Genomic DNA, 23,784 nt, shown 5'->3' on the forward strand with positions numbered 1-23,784 from the left:
CTTCCCCGTTGGAGACGTCCATGCATCTGTGTTTATGGTGTGGGGACTGGGCAGGGGGATGGGGTGGGATGGGGGAGGGGGGGACAATGCCGTTTATCTACTATCCTTGGTTCGGTCTTCCTCCACTGCTTGGTTTCTACATGTAGGTTTCTTTCAAGTAGAAAATGTATAATTGTAGACACTATAGTATCTGCAATTTGTTTTTATCAACAGTTTGTAACCATGGAGAAAGTGTGTCTTTTCTGCAGAATGCACTTTCTGTTACGAAAGAAAAGCCATAAACGTCGTCATTAAAATGAAATAATTACCAGCATTTGAAGAAAAAAACTTGAAGAAAAAAACTTAAGCAAAAACATCTACTGGTAACCATGGAGAAAGTGTGTCTTTTCTGCTGACAGCACAAAAAGCTTATCAAAGGAGTCAATAAAAATGAAATAATTACCATCATTTGAAGGAAAAAACTTAAGCAAAAACAAGTAAGGGTACAACCCACGCATCATATTAAGAGAGTGTTCAAAGAAGCATTTTAGAAGCTCCATTGAAAAATAAGCCTGAACCCGCCTTGTCCACGAAGATTAGATAATAACTTCTAAATATAAGCCTAAATTACCTAAAAATATCAGCCCTTTAGCACGTCCAATGCACTAATGCATCCTTTTTCAGGATAAAGTAGTACATAATTTGCAGAAGGGCACGCACTCTCATGAAGCATGCATATACTTTATTGAATCTGCTGGTATAAAATTACGCTTCACGTTTCAAAGGACATCAAGTTTCAACAAAGGACTGTCATTCTTTCACATTTTGAAAAGGTTTTCCTTGATGTAAGATTCACCGGTGCATTCTTTAATATGATACTTCACAATGCAAGCAAACAGGCCTATACATTTTGTAAAATTATATATTACCATCCTTTACAGCAGTGCTTAATCACACACAGATGCTAAAGCAAACTGATGTACCGTACAAGTGTCCTATCGATATATGCTAACAACATAATAGAGTTCTTTCTCGTTACGGGTATTCAATATTGTACAAGCCCAAATCTATTATATAAATAACTTAAAATGTACTTTTGAACTGTCCTTCTCTCACTCTTTACCACTTGATAAAAAAACAAGTCTTGGTTGCCAACAGCAACCAAGCTCCCTGAGGCTTGTACTTGCAGATTAGTCTCCCCCCCCCCCTCCCAAATTTCCATTCAATTGTTTCTTGATCCCTTTCAACAGGCATGCAAACAGGGTACTTCCCATTGTATTATAATTTCACCAGCTTTGACCCCCTTACAATATTTAAACCAAGTATTATATTACGCCAACCCACCAGGACTAGCCAACAACAGGATACTCAATTAATTAGTCAAGACTGCACACTAATGAAGATGAGATAATAAGACAGCTCTATCTGCAGAATACATAAAAGAGGCCAGCCGTAAGCTGTCAAAAATAGCTCAACCTGGGGTGCATGTTATTACCATTGGAAGGATATTACATCTAGCAAAGCAAGAGCAGTCGTAAGATAATTATTCATAGAGCAATAATTGCATAATACACCTCTTTCGCACTACCATTCTTCACTAGAAGAAATAAAGTGTTAACTTGGAGTGCAGATTACATAACTGGATAATGTACATGTCTTCTTCAAGGGATAATCACCAAACCAATTATGAGTTTGAAGGGGGTCAGCGAAAGTGTCATCTCATTAAATATGCATCTTCATTTCAATGCGTTGGGGCCTGCATAGATCACATAATATCCATCTGCGCTATTATGCAGTGACTAGGTTTGATTTATAATCATCTTCTTTATCCAGGGTAGCCTCATCGGTGTTGATATTTGTCTTCCTGGGGTCCTGCAATTATTATTAGTAGCAGTAGTAGTACCTTGGTATTGCCAGGTACCAATTGGTTCGAGAAAGTTGTCGATGAAACACCTTGTCTAAGGACGTAAGCACCTGGCAAGGCTGGAACCAGGAGCTACACAACTCATGTACACAATTCACAGATTTATACGTTTACAATATTTTTTCTCTCTCTTTCTCTCTCTCTCTCTCTCTCTCTCTCTCTCTCTGCAAGCCTAACAAAAATGAACATTATTTTCATGAAACCCATGGATGCAAAGCCTTACTTCTCACGCACACAATATACACTGTAATTACATGTATGATTAAAGCACGCAATTAAGCTCGACTCCAGCCCTGTTGCCAACTCACTCAGCATTTCATATCTTGCCCGGAGTACTGATTGATCCTATTTGTAGTTCATTGTTAGTATAACAGTATCACCATTGTTGGTGTTAAGTGGATTAAAGCTTTGAGCTGTTGGGAAAACATGCTCCCCAATAATCAAAAATACACCGCAAAAATGGGGGGTTTACAAGGGGAAGCTGGTAAAATGCAGCCTGAAAATTAGCATTATTTTATCTTCTTCTCCCCCCCCCCCCCCTCTCTCTCTCTCTCTCTCTCTCTCTCTCTATCTCTCCTTTTCTCTCTTTTTCTCTCTCTCTCTCTTTTTCTCTCTCTCTCTCTCTCTCTCTCTCTCTCTTTCTCCTCTTCATGAAAAACAAATTTCAATGATTAAAATGCCATAACTGACTTATTCTCAAATCAATTAATTCATTTTTGTATGCTCAGCACAATACAAAATGTAATTCCATTTACTGGGTATAATCAATTTGCAGTACAATGACCTTTTGTTCTGTATACAATACAATTCATAAAATCATTGCATGAATTGTTTATGAATCCAATTTTGTCATCAACTGAATAGACTATGATGAAAAAAGAGAAATAAATATCTTCCTATGCAATAATTGATGACTCATTTTTCATCTACTCCACAAACTGCTTACTTTCAAATCAGGTAAATTCATAATGCAGCTTTTCTATTAAAATTAGTCTGTGCACGTACAATTGTGGATACTGGACGTCCTACCGCAAATATAAAGCATGTATTCCAAATTGCCGTTAATCTGACTGTTCGCGATTCCCTTTGTTTTAGTCATCGCCGCCGTGTATGCCTGTATATTTTTTCAATCAACATTTAATATCCTGGATATTACTGTAAGTTCCAACCGCATGATATATACAACGTGGATTAGTTGAAATATCAGCTATATTTAGTGCTTTCATTGCTAGCCTCAAGTTCATGAATAGTTCAGGCGAAAGCTAATACTCATCACCATCACTGCTGACGCAGGCTTGCGTGCATCAGGGAATATATTACATAAGTCCATTAGCTTAAACACGCTCATCTGACCTGCTATTTTTAGTTTATAAGGATTAATTGAATGACCCATGTAACGATTATGAAACTTGTAATATGCTCTAAGAAATGTCAATTGCATTTTGTGAGGTATTCAAAATATTTATGTCATTTCAAGTTTGTTATGCAACCTTTTTTGTCTGATATTTCAATTCATATTTTCCATATCATAGCTCTGTGCGGTTGTTTTTAATTTTTAGGCAAGACAGTGAATTGAACTCCATGATCATCACCTGAATGATATGCTCGTACATAAATAACATTTTTGAACCAGATGGGTGTCAACTCGTATACTTTAAAGGTAATACAAAGTTTTGGGAAATTTTGAAAATTGGGTGTATAGTGAATCTTCACAATTTTTATATATTTGGATGCCCCTGTGGATGTATTATAAGCACTAAAAAAATTAGCCCCAAAAATACTTCTGTTTTCGAGAAAAATTGAATATAAAAATTTACCGGTACTCCCGGTAAATTTTGATAAATTTCAAATGAAATACCGCCTATGGCCGTACGATGGTAGCTGCGACCATGAAAATCTCAGAATATGTAGTTGTGATATATAATTTCCGAACGGGAATAGCTAATCGGTCGATTTTGGTCAAGAAACATTGTTTCATAGCTAAATGAAGATCTTGACCTTGAGAGGGAGCTATACAAGATAAAGATTTAATTATTTACAATTTCATAACTTTAGACTCGATTTCAACCGCGACAACGATCAATGAATATTGTAGGAACGCATATGCTTCCAATATGTTAATTTGAACCAAATTTATGACCCCATACCAAAACTTTGTAATACCTTTAACATAGAGCTAACCCTCATTTGGCTCTGAACAGAGCATGATCATGGGACTCATAGAAAAGTTCAATAATTGCAGTTTTATGATAAAGCAAGAAATGGTCCATATCTTTCATTCTACAGATTCTCTCTTGGTTTGCTGCGCAGGCAGAGTGCCATGCTTTAAAAGAAAAACCTTCCAAATGTTCTTTCATGAAACCAGCAACAGACTATAATATGCAATTCAAACTGAGCTGTTTAAAGACATGGTCATTTCCTTTGTAAGTTTGTCAAGAATAGTTACTCTTATCATCCACCTAAAGAGAATAAATATGTCATTCAAAAATAAGATGTAGGGCTACATGTCCCACATATTGTATTGTGTGTGAGCCTACAGAATCCAGATTGTATTGTATTCATATGAGCCTATCAAATACCCCAGTGCCTACCTCTTGTATTGGTAGCAGCATCGGCCAGCCGCTGGAATGCATCCAAGAACGCTGACAGGACTGTGATGGTGGCCCTAAACACACAAACAAGGAAAGAGAAACAGAAAAATAAAGAGATTGGATGATTAATGATAAGATGACATCAGAGTCAAGGCATCTGACAGTAGGCTATCTGTACTGTCAATAGGCCTGTCCTCATCAGCTTGAGATAACCAAATAACCCGCTAATCGAACTATCTCGATCGCAAATTATCCAGTTAATTTGTGTTTTCATCAGCCCGAAGATGCAATTAGCGGGATATTTGGTTGAGATAATCATCCCAAGATATCTAGGGCTAGTTTGCAAAATATCCCGCTATTTGTCCGATGCGTCTTCACCAGCCCGAAGACTCACACTAGTGTGAACGCTGAGCAAATATCTCAAGCTAATATCCCAAGCTCGAGGTCGAGTTCGAGTTCCGAGCTGATGAGGACGCGATTTGTAACTTCGGGATTATTTCCCAAATCAGAAATAGCAGGCTATTTGGCGTTCTCGAGCCGATGAGGACAGGCCTAATGTCTCAATAAACCAGAAGGACCATGTATTATCTCACTGTGCTGTAGGATGTATGAACCTTTAAACAGGCCTCTTTGCAGATAAATATACACGTGCGATGGATGTCCATAGTTTCAGTTGCGTTTCAACTTTCAAACCAAATCTCTTATACACAGGATCTCTTCTGTTCATCTCAATTTTTAAGAGCATAAAATATGAGGTTCATATAATTGATTATGATACAGGATCTGTATTTCATATTTTGTCATTTAGGTGATTGAGCAAGTATCAGATGTGCCAACCTTTACATTCAGAAATCAGGGAGGTTTCTATCAATAGCATACAGCATAATAGGAATAATCTTTCCAATCTATCAAAAATCTAATTATCAGGGACGGTTTAAGCATCTCTGAAGTATGATGCATACATGTTGGTCACAAACCTTTTGTGACTAAAAAATGTTTTTCAAAAGTGATCTTACAGTTTCAGGTTTCATATATAGAGCTTGGGGAAAAAAACGTCAGGTTGATTGATAATTAAATTCATGAAAATACACATTATATTGACTATTCAATAAGTTTTCAGGTCATACTCATTCTGTTTGAATCCTTAGAGTCATTTATATGTACTTGTATGCTAGCATTCACTGTCACTAATAAAATGTGGCAGACATACATGTAACCAATAAATTGAACTGCACATAATTTCCTCCGACTGGATTTACTCTTCGTTGCACACAGAGCCATGGGGTAGACAGTATGCAATTAAATTAAGTTTCATTAGCCTGACCCCTCGTGGCTATGCACAGCTTGTTACTGTTGCCGGTAAGAGGGCAAAACGATACAACGCACAACAATGGGACGCCAGTCAATGGCAAGCCAGTAACTTTTCAATATCATGGGTAAAACGAGACTTGAACCATATTAGAAGAGGGGTACTACACTCTCCTCTCCGCTATGTCTAATTATTAAACCCCCCTCGACATCCCCTAGAGTACGTATTTAGATACATAGATAGGAAATGAATCTAAGCCCAAAATGTCATCATAACTGCCTTGATATACGACCGCTTTTATTTCCCTCTTATACCGCCATAAATCATGAAAGATTGTTCACTAAGAGATGACTCATCTTTTTGTATAAATTGTGGATACGAAAGGCCGAGCAAGCTGTATGATTATGACAGAGAATTAGTGAAGCGGGCTAAATGTAAGCAATCTGCCCTGCCAGTGACAAAATTGGCCGAGCGTGCATTCTGCTTCCGTGACAGTAATCACTCCAAGGATCGTCTCGTAAATGTTTGCTTTTATTCCGTGTTTGCCCAAGAATCCCGCCTAATTCATGTTTTGTTTCCGACTAATGAAAGATTCATGCCGCATGTCATCTATGTGAATCTTTCTCTTTACACAAAATTTTGATGTGTCTCATCTCCTTCAATTTCCAGTGATTCTTCTGAAGCATCCAAGCGTAACAGACAAACGTAATTAAAATCTTTTGTTCTGGAGAAAAATCATGATTCGCAATTTCAAATAACATGCGGCGTTCATAAATCTTCGTCATATAATCTTATGAAAACTAAGTACTGTAACCTCCATTTTAAATCAGACATGGAAATGATTGCCCATTGCAATAAAATGAATATCAACTGAAACGAGAGGACCATATGTCACTCTATTTCTTCTTTTCATTCCCAAACTAACGAACAGGAAATCATATCACGACATTTCAGACACACATAGCAAGTAGAGGCGATTAAAAGACTCACTTTTGTTCTGCACAGCACATGTGTTTGTAGGAAGGTGCTAATATCAACAAATGCCGCACATGTTACTAAACAGCTGTAAATTAACAATTGGTCAACATCTGTTTAGCTAATGTGTGCTGTTCATGTGTTCAACGCACATGTAGCCCTTCACACGTACGTTAAAGGTGACTGGCAGGCCTACATGCATAATGTATGCAAGTATTGACAAAGACCAGGACACAGAGTACTCCAGATGAAAATTTGCATGTAAATGTACTATTATCTGAATATTGAACTTTACTTGACTTTAACCAGTAAGATAAAAGTTTGATTAAAAGTTTGAAACTCACACAGTAAGTAGATATGCACAGTGAAATTCACACAAAAAAGGGTGTGTAACAAAGGAAAGTTTGGGAAATTTCAGAAATGTACAAGAAATCAACAAGGAGTATTTGGGGGAGGGCAATATTGTAAACAAGGAGGAATGTGTAATTTATAAGGCAGTGAGCTCCTGGAAATGAAACCTTTTGCAGTTCTATTATGCTGAAGCTCATATTTCAGGGTACTGTACACAAACAGCCTCTTGCAGTACGACTTTTGATGAATAGCAAGCAAAGGACGCAAATCACGAATTGAGAGCCAGAAGGGTATTAACTTTGTGTTTAAATGTTTGAGTAAACACCCTTCTGGCTCCAAACAGATGAAATGTCTATTTCTAGTTGTTGCTACTGCTACTGCTACTGCTACTTCTACTACTACAACAATTACATATACTGTATACTACTACTACCACCACTATCACTACCAGCACAACTGTACTACACTACTCCTACTACTGTATGATCTGAGAAGTATTGAATGGGGAAGTTAAAACATACCTGAGTTGTGTGTGGAGCTTGCCTGCCTTGCTGGAGAAATCATCCCATAGAGGTGAATGTGACTGTAAAAAAGAGAAAATAAAAAGATATAGCAGGTACATGTATAATCCAAGGAATACATCATGATGAACCCTGATGAAAAAGAATAGCAGCATCAAAAATATGACACAATCCTTATAATACATCTGCTTCAAAAGACATGATAGCTACAGTAAGAGTTTTAAATAGAGCAGTGGTCTTAAAACTAGAAGATCCCAAGTTCAAATCTGAATCGGTGGGGGTTGATGTTCACACGACACAGCCAAATGAAACTGTGTTTCACATGTAAATGAATGGCGAGTGAGATGAAAAAAGTACCTGCGTGCAACAAAATCCCGTAAGCACAATCGATCTTCGTATTAAATTATACAGAAATATGACACGCACTACCCTTACATGTACACTGTATGTGTCATTTTATAATGCCACAAGCAACAATTGGTTTCCCAGCAACTTTCTAGCAACCATTTTGAAAGTGTTTGCTACATTAATTATCATGTTGAGGGTAAAAAAAAAAATATATCACAGAATTGCCACCAAGTACATGTATGTTACACTCACAGAAGCAAAGTCCATATCTACTAAAGATCATCTTCTACAGATCATCTTTACGTGTAGACATTTTCCTGGACCGTACAATCCTTTTCCATAACAAGCATTCAACATCTCATGTACATTTGTACCTCTCAAATATCAATTGTAAGGTCAACTGCAATGTTGCTCTTTCATTATCAAAATTGGAAGGGAAATTCTATCCATGGGTTACAAATTTCTAAACATACAAGTCCTGCTTTATTATTAGTCCATTCAAAATGGTACATCATATCAACATTAATTTGCCTCCTCATTCACGAAACTTGGAAGGTGGACAGACTCTTAGTACTGTAGCATGAACAAAGAATTACCAAATTTGACATGAAATAACAAAAAACCAAACAAATTAATTACACATTGCATACTGTACACCTGTACCTGTACATTTATATCAAGGTTCAAATACATTGATGTTTTCTTCAGGAGCTTCAATATAAATTCTTTATTGAATATTTTGTTTAAGAGTTAAATATTTACATGTACATTAGATAGCAGCTGTTACATGTACAATGTAGATAGGGGGATTGAGAATGGGGCTTTCATTTTCCATCTTGTGCCTAATGAAAGATTATTCATACTTAAAAGTGTAGGTGTGTACAAGTACAAAATGGTCTTTTTAGCAATTTGAAAGCAATTTGGAATATGAATTAGTGAGTGGGTTTGAATTGGCATCCTTGGGATTTCCCATTAACTATATACACTGTAGTTTGTTGGGACTTAAGGAAAAATGTTTAAAAAATAAATGGAAAAATAATGCACATAGTATTCTCTCTACTCTCTAGAATAATATTTTCACATTACCAGGTACTTTGAAATATTATGAAAGTACAATAAAAGTACACAACAGAATTGTACAGATTGTATAACGTAGATACAAAGTACATCTATCTTAGATTTGTAGGAATGAGTAAAACCAGAACTACACCTGTACATTACATTATATGCACATTACATTTCACTACTAAAAATGTAGCACTTTTCGGTTTCCTGAATTTCCACCCCATCCTATAAACGAAGACATGAAATCCATGACTCATGCTCGATTTCACTTTAATTATGGCAAATCTGCAGCAAATGCACGTTTCGGGAGGTAACCTTGTCACACGTTCGTGATCATATTCAGCCATAAACAGCGAAGCCGCGCACTCTAGCCCCGTACTCCATTAGCTGGTGGCTGGTAGCGGGATGGGAGACGACGGCGGCTTACCCCCTAAAAGTAAAAATGTCCCATCCCCGGGTTTTATGATGTCCCGCCATCACATAGATAGCAATTAACATTTTATGCATCTCAGGGATGCGCTCCTACTCATCGATAGCATGAGTCCACAGACGGTATGGTCTTTGGATGGGGCTCTGTCGGGGGCGCATCGTGATGTCACTGAGATGGCTTGAGTGCTATCGAGGGCCTGCTCACATAGTCTACCTTTCATACTGATATGAAATAAATATGCTATTGACAACACTCATTAACAGTAAAAAAAAAAAAAAACATGCAATAAAGCTCTGGGGGGTTTTCCCCTGATCATGTGATAGGACAAATTTGGTAATTACTGTACATTTAAGTTGAATTCCATAAAGATTGTACAGTCAAAGTAGACTCTGATGAACTGCATTCTTTATTGCTTGACCTAGATTTCACTTCCCTAACCAGAAAAAGGAAAAATTGCAAGCATACCTTGTCCACAAGAAACAAAGCAATTAAGGATAGCATACACCCAAGTAAATCTGTGTTACAGTTTACCTGGAAGAAAACAAAAAATATATTCCATCTAAACAGAAACTGACAAGTCTGGTTATTTTGACACAAATACAAAAGGCTAGTCCACTACATACAATGTATGAATCCTTTAAAAGTGTAATGTTTCAGCAATGAAAACTTCATGTACATGTACATGTACATGTACAACAGTAGTGCGACACAAAGTGCCGGTACAAATTCAAAAATGTTGAGGCTGTGGCAGGTATATGCATGATTAGGTTTCCACCACATTTCCTCAGCTTACAGTTCATTTGCATAGCATTCAAGACTACATGGCGACGAGTACATGGGGACGATGGCCCATTAAATGTCTGTTGCTAGGCAACCGGGCCACAAGTGTGAACCGGGCTCGGGAGACAAGGCATCGTGTACTTGACAGAGTAATAAGAGAGTGGAACACTAATTGGAAAATACACTGGAAGCTTCAACAATGCATGACACGTGGGCACATGACGCTAGTGGCTCGACATCGAGCGCTCTTTTTTGATGGCGGCAAAAGCGTAAAGGCTCGTTCAGATATGGCGCGGCAAAACCGCAAAAAAGCAGCCGCTGCTTTTTAACGTGTAAAAATGAATGGCAACAGAGCACAACTACGGACTAGCACGTATGCACTGCGCTCTGTGTCATACATGTAAGATGCAGAAGTGTGAAGCGTATTATACATTTTACGTCATCATATTTTAAAGGTAAAGACCAGTATTGGAAACGACCCAATTTCAAAAAATGAAATGGAAGCTCTCATTACCAATCATGTGAAAGAATATGTTTTGACTAATACATGATGATAAAAAATTTGCCGGGAAACCGCCTACTAATTCATATATTTGGTAAATTTGTTTCTCTCATGGTCTGTGAGAGATATAGGGTAGTCCCATATACATCTTTCTGTGTATAGTGCTTGTAACTTTACGAAGAATGGGCCAAATTTCTTATCATTTTGATGATTCCAGAACCTTGCAGATGCTAGATGCTAGATGATCAACCTTTTCTGATTTTCGATTCCACAACGTTTCTTTCACAATGCAATCGCATGACCATAACTGGTCTTTACCTTTAACTGTTTTGCCTAGTGCTGTAACATCACGGATATCTCCAATTCCGTTTAACCGCCTGTCAAAACCGGACGGTTTTCGGTTAAACGATTTATTTTAAAAAATTAAATTAAAAAAAATAAAAATTAAAAAATCATTTTTTTTTTTTTTTTTTTTTTTTTTTTGGCCGTGTGAAAAAGCAGGAAGGTGATTTAACTGAAGGCGCCGATTTGTGCTTGTGAACTAGTCACAAATAATAGTAACAATGTTGTTTTAGAATAATGTGTAAGATCATTAAAGTAAATTAAAAACAGTAGAGGACCTAGGATAGAACCTTGTGGTACACCATGTGTTAAACTTGGATGAATATACATGTATATTGAGATCTATTACAAAGATTACTTTCAAACCAAGATGACAGACAAATTGGAGTGTTGTTCTAGTTTCCAAGTGGTAAGTCATCACACCGATTACTGAGCTGGGAGACATTGCTAGGCATAGTGCCAGGTGGAGGGGCATAAATCGAAACTTAAAAAAAAAAAAAAAAAAAAAGAACATCGTATTTCGATGGAGGCACAAGGAAAGACTTGCATACAGTATATGAGCATGCACATGTTAATGTACATGTACATGTAGTACTCCTACATTGTACGTTGGTTTTTATAGGTCAAATAAGAGCAATTATTACAAAAATTGAGTTAATAGAAAATTGATTGGAAGCTTTAACAATGCATCACACATGCATGTAGGCATATACTGTAGGACACTGAAAAGCGCCAACCAATCATTTTTCGATGGATGTAAAAGGAAAGAGAGCAAGTGGCCATGTTACTTGCATAATTTGATCGCGGACATGTACATGCTTAAGTCTACATAGCATTTCAATGAGTCAAATAAGAGCAATTATTATTAAAAAACTAAGTTAATGGAAAATATGTGAAAAGCTTTAATACTGGTATATTTTGATGGAGCCAAAAACAAGAAAGTATTAAGCCTGACTTACTTGCACACAAATATAAGTAGGAGTATAAAACCAACACTGCTTTTTTAAGGATAAAATAGGAGCAATTATTTCACAAAATCAAGTTGAATCAATTTGAATTGCATTATGATCCGACTGCTTGAGATGATTACGAGCCTCCCAGGTCTCGCGACGATCATCCAAAACCCCTGGAGCAGAACATCATTTTCCATTCCAAATGAGGGCGATAAGACTAGCTAGATAAGACGTCACCTGGGATGGTTATCAGGGGAGCAATTGGAGCCCCATTATAAAGCAGCCATTAATGCAAATGATCGACCATTTCCATTGCTTTGACACAAGGGAGAGATGAGGAGTGATTTCGATTGAGAGAGCTCGGACTTAAAGAAAAGGTTGAGTTCTGGGAAGAGGTGAACAATAATTTGTGAGCGTTATCATTGTATTATGCAAGTATGGAAGAGCATCAGATAAAAGATATTCCCTGAAAAGCATGGCTCTTGAAATGCCTTGATATTCTAAATTGGGCATGTAACATCGTAAAAATCAGGAAAGATTTTTACGCCGCTTGTTCGTGTATACTTCCTTCTGTGTATACAGTGCTTTTAACTTTACGAAGACTTGGCCAAATTTCTTATCATTTTGATAATTTCAGAACCTTGCAAATCCACACAAAGACTTACTGTACATATGCTAGATGATCAACCTTTTCTGATCGATTCCACAACATTTCTTTCAAAATGCAATCGCATGACCAGGACTCAACTTTATCTTTAATAGATGCTTGCGTAAAATCAAGGAGATATCCTTGGTAAAATGTGTGTCTTGGGTAATATTATCCCAGGGTTAAAAGTTGAATTGAATGTACTGGATATAAAGAGTTTTCAGAGTTGATAGTTACATCATGCAGATTACATAAATTTATTTATTAAACCAGATGACAGAAATCTCTTTTATCTTTTTCATTTACAGTAGCTGCCATTACTAGTGTCTACGGGACCATGGACCTACAAAATGTACATTGTAAGAGGTCCATGATAGGACCAAGGAGATTTAAGAGCACTTGAATCTACTTGATGGGACATACATGTATCACCAGCTGTTAGCCCTTTGTCGTTTTTTTTAATAAACGAATAAATGAATCCCTTCATTTTGTGTTCATGACTATGTACATGGACATGTAAGCCTCTATGGACATCCTGTAGATCCTTCTTTCAATAAAATTCAGACTTTTTAGACTTGGTAATGGATGTTCAAAACATCAAAGAGAAAAGTAAATTTCATTATAAAGAATTAAATGTACATTACATCCTGAACATACATGTACATAAACATGTAAAATGATCAGAAAATCAAGAAGACAGTCAAGTATAAAATACTAGAAAAAAAATGCTTAGCTCCTGGATTTTAAAATGAATATTGTACAGGATGACAAGAAGTTGAAGGTAAAAAATCAACAAATACTTTCAAGTGAAAGAAAAAAATGGATTCTCTTTTGTGGAATCCAGACTATGGGTTGTACAGAAGCAGAGTAGCTTACTATTTGATCAGCTGAAATGAAGTGAAGCAAGATGACAGTGAGGATCGTATGGGAAAGCCGTAGAGGCAACATCATACAGTAGTATTCAGTCAAGCAGTTCGTTTGAGTTCCTATTTTTTGTTTGTGTCCAATGGGGTACTTTCAAGTACACGTACATTGTACATACTTTGCATACATGATACATGTACAGTAGAAAATTTACATGTTCAGCAAAAATCCAAATTTTGACATTTTTCTGTTTTTACAATCAGTTTTAATAGTGAAAGACAGTGTATGTCAAATTGAGTACCCAGTACAGTTTATGAGGGGGTGGGGAATACATGTACATTATATGTGGTTATTATCCTCATACATACATGTACATGTACATCTACATCTACATCTACATGTACAAAATGGCACAATGTACTTTGTATGTACACAAGATTAAACCTGTACATGTGATGTACAGGTCCTCGTTATGGAACTGAAAATGTTTTTTTTTTCTCTGTCTCTCTCAGTCGATTTTTTAATTATATGCATTTTTTAGCTTAATTTTTTCAAGATTTCATTTCAGTCCAAATAATCAATATTTTCACACTGAACACCGTAAAAAGAGAGTGAAATAATATTACCTGTCTAAAACTAAGATCTTTAACAATCAATATCAAATGGAAAAAGGATCAAATAATATTAACACAACCTGCCAAACGTCCCACTCCATGACTGGATGCCCCCCCCCCCCCCCCACCCATATCATTATGTCAAGCATGCACACACCAATATAGTAAGCACATACGTAACTAGTATGTACACATGCAGTGTGGTACATTAGTACCAGGCGGATGTTTGAAATATGAATATTTCATTGTCCACAGACGGTACTAGAAATCAATAAAGGCTTCCCACAGCACTGCATTCATGATGACGTGCATATATCTCGGTGTGCCATAAAAAAGAATCACTAATCTCCTTGACATTTTGTCTGTGCTTTGGCATCCATAGACCAAATTACACACAACCCATAAATTAAGGAGCGGACATCCACTTTGCACATTAAGAGATTGATGCTTAATGAAATTGCGAATGAATACATGTAGATTTGCCTGGAAACATTCACTCTAAGTCTTATTTAATACGATTGACAATTTTTGGAAATCAAAGTCAATTAGCATAATCTAATCAACAATGCAGAAAAATACAGACTATGTTGACAAGAAGACTTATTCTAGCACAGTTTGCATATTTAGGCATACTAGATAATGTACACATACAATGTAGGTAGAACACTATTTCAATTTTCAATCAAATCAATTTCATTTCAATCAAATATTGTACTATATATGTACACTGTATAATACTGTACACGGTGTACAATGTGAACATTTGCAACACAGTTCCAATTTAAATTTAGTAATTCACTGAGATCATAAATAATTTCACTATTAAATCTATCAATATTACTGCCATACGCCTTTATTGCAACTTCAGTCTTGTGGACAAATTAGGGAAAAAGAAAGTAAAAAAGGTAGGCTCCACAACAACAACGACGTATTCAGTGTATCTGCTCAAAGTCATATTGGATGGTCAGAGCTGTATGCTTCAATTGGCAATTTAAGCCCACGCTGTGTGACCTCCCTGTGAACTCAGCTTTTAATAGAAAGGTGCATATTGCTCATGAGTCCATTAACAATTATTCCCTGGGTTGAAATCAATTCCAATGAAGAGAAATATGGCCAGCTTTTTTTTTTTTTGCTTCACATCACATGTGTCTTCATTATGCTCTTGAAACAAAGGTGTGAAACTGTTCACTTTGTTTATTGAGAACTAGAAGGGCATTGCCTCGACATGTACAGTATGTGGGAAAGGATATGGATTAAAGTCCTTATGGAAATCAGCATTCAAGATTTGTTTAAGGTAATGTCTATCCCGACTTCACACTGATTTGAATAAAGGTAGAATTTTTGCACTCAAAATCAAAACACAATTTTATGTCATTTGCTACCCCGCGACTATACTGTACTCTCCCAATTAATTAACATTTCTACCAATGCCATAAATGTACAACATATAATTCACTGAAAGCATGTTGTTAAATCCTTCTGAAGGAATATATTATCATCAACAATCAAGAAGACACATCTTTTATGATGTGACTGTGTAGTGTACAAATGATTCTGATAATTATCTTCATTGCCAATTTATACAGTTATCTTCACAACTCCACTAATCAAAATTCATTTGAAATCATTACATTATTACATTCAGAGCATTCTTACTGCATTACACACATTGTATGTACAGGTGTACAACTTTAAAACCACTCTATTTTTGTGGTTATTCAAATTCAAAACTGACACGCATTCAGTACATCCAGTCAATGATTATCTTTCTGTTGTTCTGTTGTTCAGTTGTGGACGCAGAGTCCAAAGGTCACCTAAAGTTAAATAACAGAAAATATGACTAACACATGTACATGTATACTGTCTGCTTTATTTTATTTGAACGAGCACATGCTTACTCAAGTGGATAAACAAATTAAACAAGCACTAACACTGTAAATCCAATATAAGCCCACATCAGGCGTCCAATGCATAAAATATGCCATGATAAGACCAACACATTCAAATGAATGTTTATTGTCTTTTTAAAAAATGTACAGGTACTGTGTACATGTACATGTGTTCAATTTCTACGACAGAAAGGAGGAATCAATTTTTTTTTTTACATTTGACATTTTGTTTTCTACTTACAAGCAAGTAAAGTATCTTGAACCCCATAAATATTAACAGGACATAGGTTCACTGTCTTTCTAAAAAAAACTTAATCGTTAACCCTCCTTGGAATCCTGAAGGTAAACCATACTAAAGTAAAAGCTACTTAACACAGGCTGGATAATAAAGGGCAGACAATGATATCCTGAGCTAGCTGTTTTCCTCTACTTTTTAAAACCCACTCAACTGGAAAGACAAAGTACCTGTGTGGGTTTTCACAGCCTACATGAATTGTTCACCTGAGTATTAATTCCTTTGTTGGTGCACGTGTATTCAAAAGATGTCCTCACTGCACCCACCCAGCTGTTTTCTAAATTGATTCGCTAGTCCAATGAATAGAAGACGAGTGTAATGTGATGGTAGTAATAAATGACGATTCAGGAAATGAAAAGAAAACTGCCTGAAAGCCTTACCTTAGTCTAGACCACATGAATGTAATGAGACAGTGACTTCACATCAACACAATTCAAACATTTTGTTATACTTGTATTTGATTAATCCCTCAATCACCTTCTAAAAAGGCATTCTTTCCAGAGAGACAATGAAATATAAATCATATCACAATTCACAATGTAATTCAAAGTGAACATGGCTGCATTTCTTGAGGTGCGGCCAGAACTTGCAATGAAGGCTGCTAAAACTTCATTGTTATAGATGCTCCCCGCCCCCTCCTTGTTTTGTTGATCTCTTTAGGTGGGAGAGATACACCGAAGTCTGCAGAGTGTAGTACTAGGAGTAGAACGTTTGTACTGTAGCTGCAGCAATATCCTCCAAAAGGAGTTACAGACGCAGCACAGGCAGATTAGACTTGATGGGAACATTTGATCAATTTATGAATAAAATTGCTTTCTTTTGCCATTGAAATCCATGTCATAATAAAAGTTGTATGATTAAAACTGAATATTCTAAGAGACTGTCATTTTGGAATCTCACTGATTCTCAACTTCAACTTTTAAAGTTTTAAGATTGAACTGATTTTTTTTTTTCTGACCTCAAAATTGAGCCAAATTGATTAACATGATCATGAGGAATTTATTTTTAGAGCATACTGCACAGGATAGTCTTGTTTCATAAAAAATTACAGGTCAACTATAGTCTTTCAATCAGAGACTTATATTTTAAACACTTGCCATTATATTCTTCATCATGTTCATTTATATTTTATAATTCTTTTAATGTCGAAAGTGTCAGTCTAGACTAACTCAATTCTCTCTAGATCTACTCACCTTCATATCATTAATCACACTCTGGAATAAGCCTCCAAGAACACTGCAATCCCTTTCACTCCCTTCCATTGTCACAATATTTTCCTGTTTGTTTTATAGAAATAACTTAAATATCCACACCAAAACTCCACGAGGCGAGGTTGGGGAGAGGAAGTCCCAGATCTTTTGTTTGTGTTGTTCCAATTTACTCGCTACTCCTGAGACTAGACCGCTGGGCTCTCTGTGTCCCTTCGCGCTACCGCACCGGCCGCGGCGTCGGCTGCAGCTGGAACGAAGTCCGCTACCCGTTCCTCGAGAGAGATTACAAGTTCAAACGATACTCCACTGTTTTGCAAAACGAGCTGCCGACTGAGTTTTCACAATCATGAAGTGTTTGTGATATTCATCGCCCAAAATTCACATAAGTTTCTTCGAAAATCCGACATTGACGTGGTAACTTGGGAGAAGTCCGCAACACCATCAACGTTGAAAACGCGAGTGCCATGTAGGGAACGAGCGCACGTACGTACGGCCGGATAGTGCGCCCGCGGATAATGCACATGTACTGCGCGCTCGCGGATATTACAAGCACATAGACATCTAAATACCGGTGCTGTGTTTCTGTTTTTTGATACTTTGTTTATGTTTGTAAATTCCGATTTTAATTCCGTATATTGATGATTTTAAGGGCTCAACTGAAATCCAACAAGATTTTAGAATTTTTTCTATCGAAGAAGAAAAAAAAGTCCCTTTACATTTCAAAAAGTGCCAGTGGAGCCCATCGATCTTTGTGTTTAGTTTACACTTCCCTTTATTATCTCATTCAAATTATACATGCAATGCTTTGTGTAATTCTATGAATAGTTGTTGTTGTTGTTGTTGTCATGCATTTACTCTGTAATTGCGTTTTTTAAATCGTTTTGAACAATGAAGACTCAAAGAAAAACAAATCAGAATGTATATCATCTAGAATCCTACTACACGGTACATGTAGATGATAGATCAAAATAATTGAGCTGCATCGTCAATTTCGGTGTCTCTGTTAGAAAACCATCGAAAAGGTGATAAAGGAAGTAGAAAATGCTCTTTACTTGTATTACGAGTTATGACATAATCTAATGTATTCTTAAAAAGAGGGTAATTATGAGGTATAAGACAGGGGAAGGGCATGATTTGTTTGTTGTTGTGTCTCTGTAATCAACATCTTGATAGTGATTCCTTATGTTTATAGTTTATGCCATTATTAGTTTCAAGATATTAAAGGATAATTTGAAGAAAATTCCTCTGTACGGCCATGCATTATGGTTCAAGGCATGGCCACACAGAAGATATTTTTTATGTAGGGGATCGGGGCAAAATGCAAAGAATTACTAATAATTAATTGCACTTTTCTTTTTGTTTTTTGTTTATTTGTGGGGGTTGCCCCCTACGCTAGCCCCCGCTGCGTACAGTCATGATTCAGTGGTCAAGTAATGGCCTCCAGTAAACAGTACTGTGAGGCCCCAGGATCGATGTGTCTTGTAGTGCCATTTTGTGAGGTATTAATCCTTATTACTGTCAGTATGGCTTAAGGGCCGTAGGTTCCCTAGTTGATAAGCATAGTAGCATACACATGCTCTAGCAGTCACGTAAAACAAACACTGCCAACTATTATTCAATAACATCTAGGAAATGTATACTATTATTTAGATCTATAAGAATAAATCATTGTCAAAATCATGAGACTGGGCTAAAATAAAATTATTCCACCTTTATGACCAACAGGGTATATATTGCATTAAAAAAAATATATATATCTTTCTCATCGCGCCATGTCAAATTATCGACGATCTTCTTCTTCTTCATATTTTGTACGGAACCTATGATTTTTTTACGAGCTTTGCTCATATAGGTTTCATCATATTTCACTTTCAAATAAATATATTCATCTTCTTCAACAACTAAATTTGTAACATGTATCTAATTTTCCTTCTTGTGATTATAATTGACAAAGTATTGTTATATATATTGTAATATTTGTATAATGTGGAATATGAAGGAAAAAAATATAAACTGATACTGAAACTGAAACTTGTTTCCCACTTTGGAGAAAGAAACAGTTTGTTTTTCATGTTAACACAATTGCAATTGGTACTAAAATTCCTATGGCATGAATTATAATTTACAAAGTATTGTTTTATATAGTAATGTTTGTATCGTGTGAAATATGGAAAGAATAAACTGATACTGTAACTAAAACTTGTTTTCCACTTAGAAGAAGAAAACAATTTTGTTTTTCATGTTCACAAATTGCAATTGGTACTGAAAGTCGTATGAATTTCTGGTGTTTTTTTCTTCTTCTCTTCCATGAATCACAAAAAAAGGCATTCTCCTTCCCAACATTACCAATTCATAACTTATTTTGATCGGTTTTTGCTCAAACAATCGAGGTTCCTATTTAACTTGAGATTTTGTTAGCACATGTGTACTGTTGTACACTGTTCCCTCTGTTTCTTGTTGGTAAACTTCGGGCAATGGGTCGTATATAAATTTTAAAAAATAAAAACAAAAAGTTGTTGGCATATTCGTGTTTGTTTTTGATTTGTTGCTAGCCATGCAGTAGAAGCTCACAGCCAGGCGTGGTTCTGGAAGCAGTGGAGCATCTCAGGGCCGGGGTGCTGAGGGGGCACAAAAAACCCGCAGAAATTAAAAAATAAAGGAAGAAAATGAAGAGAACTTATTGTTCCTAAAGGATTATGCTCTCCCAATCCAGGGTAAACTGCAGAGGGAATCTTATATTAGGAGCAAATACAATTCATACATTTTCTCTCCGCTTGATTGCTTTGGCCTAAAGTTCGCTTATAATTCTTTAAGATCTGTTAATTTTGCACCGCCAAAAATTGGATATAGTGCATTATATAACTTGAAGGGAAATACATCAAATAACTTTGTTCAACAGTTACTGAAGAAAAGAAAATAATGTAAATAATAATAATAATAATTGATTCTTATTGAGCGCTGCAGTCAAACTGATCAGAGCGCTATACAACAGAAAAGAAACATACAAATCATAACAATTAAACAAGGAACCGTAATTAAGATATTATGAACGAAAAGAAAATTTAGCTACTCAAAATGTACATTATGGATTCAAGATGGAAAGAGTTGGGTTTTTTTGAAAGTGTCTTCTGTACTACATAGGCGGAGGTGTTGTGGTAGAGTGTTCCAGGTGGATGGTCCAGCATAAGAGAATGAGCGTTCGGCTGCCTTGGTGTTGGTGCGTGGGATGGACATAATAATCATGTTCTTCTTAAACCGTATAAAAAAGCGAACTCTAATTATGAAAAGATTTCACAGTGTAAATTTTCCATCTTCCTTTTTAATTTCAGTCATAAAAAATTACGATGAATGTATATTTTGGATGCGAATTGTGTACAAAACTATAGATGGCGCCATTCAATATCTACACTACAGTGCACCGGCTGAACACGTTGAGGCGAGCTCATGAGCTTTATTCTTGGCCAAAGTGTGAGGATATAGTTATTGTCCACCCCCTCAATTTCGATATATTGATATAGATGTCGGACAAAATTGAATGTTAAGGTTTGCCATGCCAATCTGTAACACATAACTTTTGTTTTGTTTTATTTTGTTAGGGTTTTTTTTTTTCTCTTTTTTTTTTGAATTAGAGAATCCATTTTGGTTGAAACCCAATTTTTAAAAGATTCATTCTTTATATGTTTCATGGAGGACGTACCAGAGATGTCGTTATGTGTTTTTGTAATGATCATATAAAATCAATGTTACATTTAATGTACCTATTTTTTCAGTAGATAATCCTTGAGATAGTTATATTGACGGTTCAAATTAGGCAAAGCAAATAATATGAGAGCTGTATTGAGTACCAAATTAACTTTTAAGGAGACATTAATTACTGGCTCAAAAATCTTAAACCGATGGCGACAAAATAAAAACTTTCATCTTAATCCTACTTTGAGGTGACTGGCTCAGAAAAATTTCTGCCCGTCCAAAAGTCAATATTTTGTAATGAGTTCAACACTGGAGAATTCTTTTGAAGTTTTTAATAATTCATCTTCTTTCTCTGTTTTAACTCTTGTATATAAACTTTTAAACTAAACGCTTTTGTTTTTTTCATTCAACAATACGTTAAAAAGCATTATTTTGTTTTTCTCTTCCTGTGATAGCGCCAAGCTCCCTTCTGAAAATGATGACAAAAGATTCGCCTATTAATATTATCATGTCCGTCGATCGAGTAAATAGAAGTGCAGTGCCCAGTGTCATTCCACGCCTGCATCCTTTTTCATTATTTAAGTTTTCAAGAACAAAAAAAAAAAAATAGTTTTTAAGAGGAGGCGTTGAGGGGGGAGGAGGGGGGGGGGGGGTAGTCGTGGAAGGCCTGAACCTATCCCTGTTTTAAGAAAGCCCAAATTAGCCATAAATCAAGATGGGAATCATGGGAATGAGGGAGGGTAAATGATTGAAACAAAGCATGACAGTGGGAGAGGGACAGAGAGGGTGGGAAAGTGTGTGTGTGTGTGTGTGTGTGTGTGTGTGTGTGTGTGTGTGTGTGTGTGTGTGTGAGAGAGAGAGAGAGAGAGAGAGAGAGAGAGAGAGAGAGATAGGGAGGATGGGAGTCAAACCGACAAACAGGCAGATAAGGAGACAGACACAGAAAGAAAGGGGAATTGATAAGTGGGAAAACTGACATCACATAAGAGATTCGTTTTCTTCGAGTGAATTATGTTTATCATGCGAAGAATTAATGTTAGTCAGAGTTAACGGTTTTTATTATTTGACACTGTTTGAACAAAAATCTGCTGAAGTCATATGAGGTAAATCCCCCTGTATTGTCGGTATTGTATATTACGTGAATTGGGCGCATTATAAAATGAATATTTTAACTCTTCTAACCAAGTGCGTTTAGACAGCACGTTTGTTCTTTTGGGCAGAAGGGGGCAGGGTTTGTTAAGGCGGAATAAATAATGTACCCCTATACACCTCTCTCTTCTCTCTCTCTCTCTCTCTCTCTCTCTCTCTCTCTCTCTCTCTCTCTCTTTCTCTCTTTACATCTCTCTACCCCCCCCCAAGATATTGGAATGGGGTGCTTGATCCAATGACCCCTTCCCTAAATTCCATCGGATCTTAAGTTGCCACTGCACCGGGAAACGGGCCCTCCGTTGAAGGAGGGGTATCCTACAGAACGGATAGAGGCCCATAGTCATCTTAAATTGAAGTGTAGCACAATATGTGAATATTAGATGGTACAAAAGCAGCGGCGTAATCACGAATCTCGAAAATTTGAAGGGGTACGACACTATATTTTCTTTCAAATGGTATTTTCTCATGAAAATACAAAGCGGTTTCTGATAATAAGTTATGTTGTTTTCACGAAATTGACCTTATTCCAAATCCAAAATAGGCCTATGTTTTTATTATAACTAAATTTCTCTCACGGCACCCCTAGGGAGATGTATTGCGGCCTCGCCCCCCCCCCCCTTCAATACGGGGTCGGAGGGACTTCATTTCTTTAAAAAGGGTGTGTTTTTTCTCTCTGGACTCCAAGGCAGGAAAAGCCCGCGAATGGGAGGTTCAGAAATGTTGGCAGTCCTGAGATAGGGGGTGCATTCAAAGGGAAGGAACTAGCCGGGGAACAAACATACCCACCCTAAAAAAAACACTGAGTGGGGGGGGGGGGGGCGGACCGTGTGGCACCCTGGTTGGAAAAAAAAAGTTGCCATAAAGAGTGGGAATGTAAATTTATCAGTGATCATAGTGATGTCTATAGCAAAAGGACTAGATCTGATCCAATCTAAGCATTTATAGAGTGCCTACTTTCAGTAAGGCCCCCCGCCCCCCCCCCCCACTCAGTGTTATTTAGGGTACGCATATGCGTGTTCCCAGCTACCCCCCCCCCCTTACAACAAAAGTCCGGTGTGTACGGGTCGACCTTTTTCTTTTGTTATACGAGCCTTTTTCAGTACCCCCCCCCCCCCCTTCAGCAAAAGTCTGGTATGTAAAGTCAATATGGGTAGACCTTTTTCTTTTTTTACGAGCCGGAGAGTTTGGGAACACGCACGGAGTGTGTGTGTGTGTGTGGGGGGGGGGGGGGGGGGTAAGGCCCTTGTGCGACTGAAAAGTACTGTACCATAATACATGGATGCAGTCTACGATGTACCAGGGAAGGATGGAGGGAAGGATGGACTACTTGCATGCCCCTACTTTCAGGGGGGGGGG

The 23,784-nt window shown here is 36.9% G+C and overlaps 1 protein-coding gene and 1 long non-coding RNA gene across 2 annotated transcripts; both read right to left on the reverse strand.

Annotated features, from left to right (window-relative positions):
- Nucleotides 1–2,547: 2,547 nt before the first annotated feature.
- LOC115920321 lies at nt 2,548–4,184 on the reverse strand. Its single transcript, XR_004062335.1, has 2 exons — nt 4,067–4,184; nt 2,548–3,555 (listed from the first exon to the last, which is right to left on the reverse strand). It is a non-coding gene; the product is annotated as an uncharacterized LOC115920321 (long non-coding RNA).
- Nucleotides 4,185–4,226: 42 nt separating this feature from the next.
- On the reverse strand, nt 4,227–18,058 carry LOC115920325 (protein MTSS 2-like). Its single transcript, XM_030975898.1, has 3 exons — nt 17,572–18,058; nt 7,651–7,712; nt 4,227–4,568 (listed from the first exon to the last, which is right to left on the reverse strand). The coding sequence occupies exons 1-3, from the start codon at nt 17,638–17,640 to the stop codon at nt 4,475–4,477; spliced, it is 225 nt and encodes a 74-aa protein (XP_030831758.1). The 5' UTR covers nt 17,641–18,058; the 3' UTR covers nt 4,227–4,474.
- Nucleotides 18,059–23,784: the final 5,726 nt, after the last annotated feature.

This window comes from Strongylocentrotus purpuratus, unplaced genomic scaffold, assembly GCF_000002235.5.
Source record: "Strongylocentrotus purpuratus isolate Spur 01 unplaced genomic scaffold, Spur_5.0 spur5_scaffold_8, whole genome shotgun sequence".
In the NCBI taxonomy this organism is placed as follows: domain Eukaryota; kingdom Metazoa; phylum Echinodermata; class Echinoidea; order Camarodonta; family Strongylocentrotidae; genus Strongylocentrotus; species Strongylocentrotus purpuratus.

Coding starts and splice junctions, on each gene's coding strand:
- LOC115920325 (XM_030975898.1), bottom strand. CDS start 17,640: ATGGAAGGGAGTGAAAGGGATTGCAGTGTTCTTGGAGGCTTATTCCAG. Junction 7,713..17,571: donor GTGTGATTAATGATATGAAG/GTGAGTAGATCT, acceptor TCTTTTTTACAG/TCACATTCACCTCTATGGGA. Junction 4,569..7,650: donor AAGCTCCACACACAACTCAG/GTATGTTTTAAC, acceptor TTGTGTGTTTAG/GGCCACCATCACAGTCCTGT.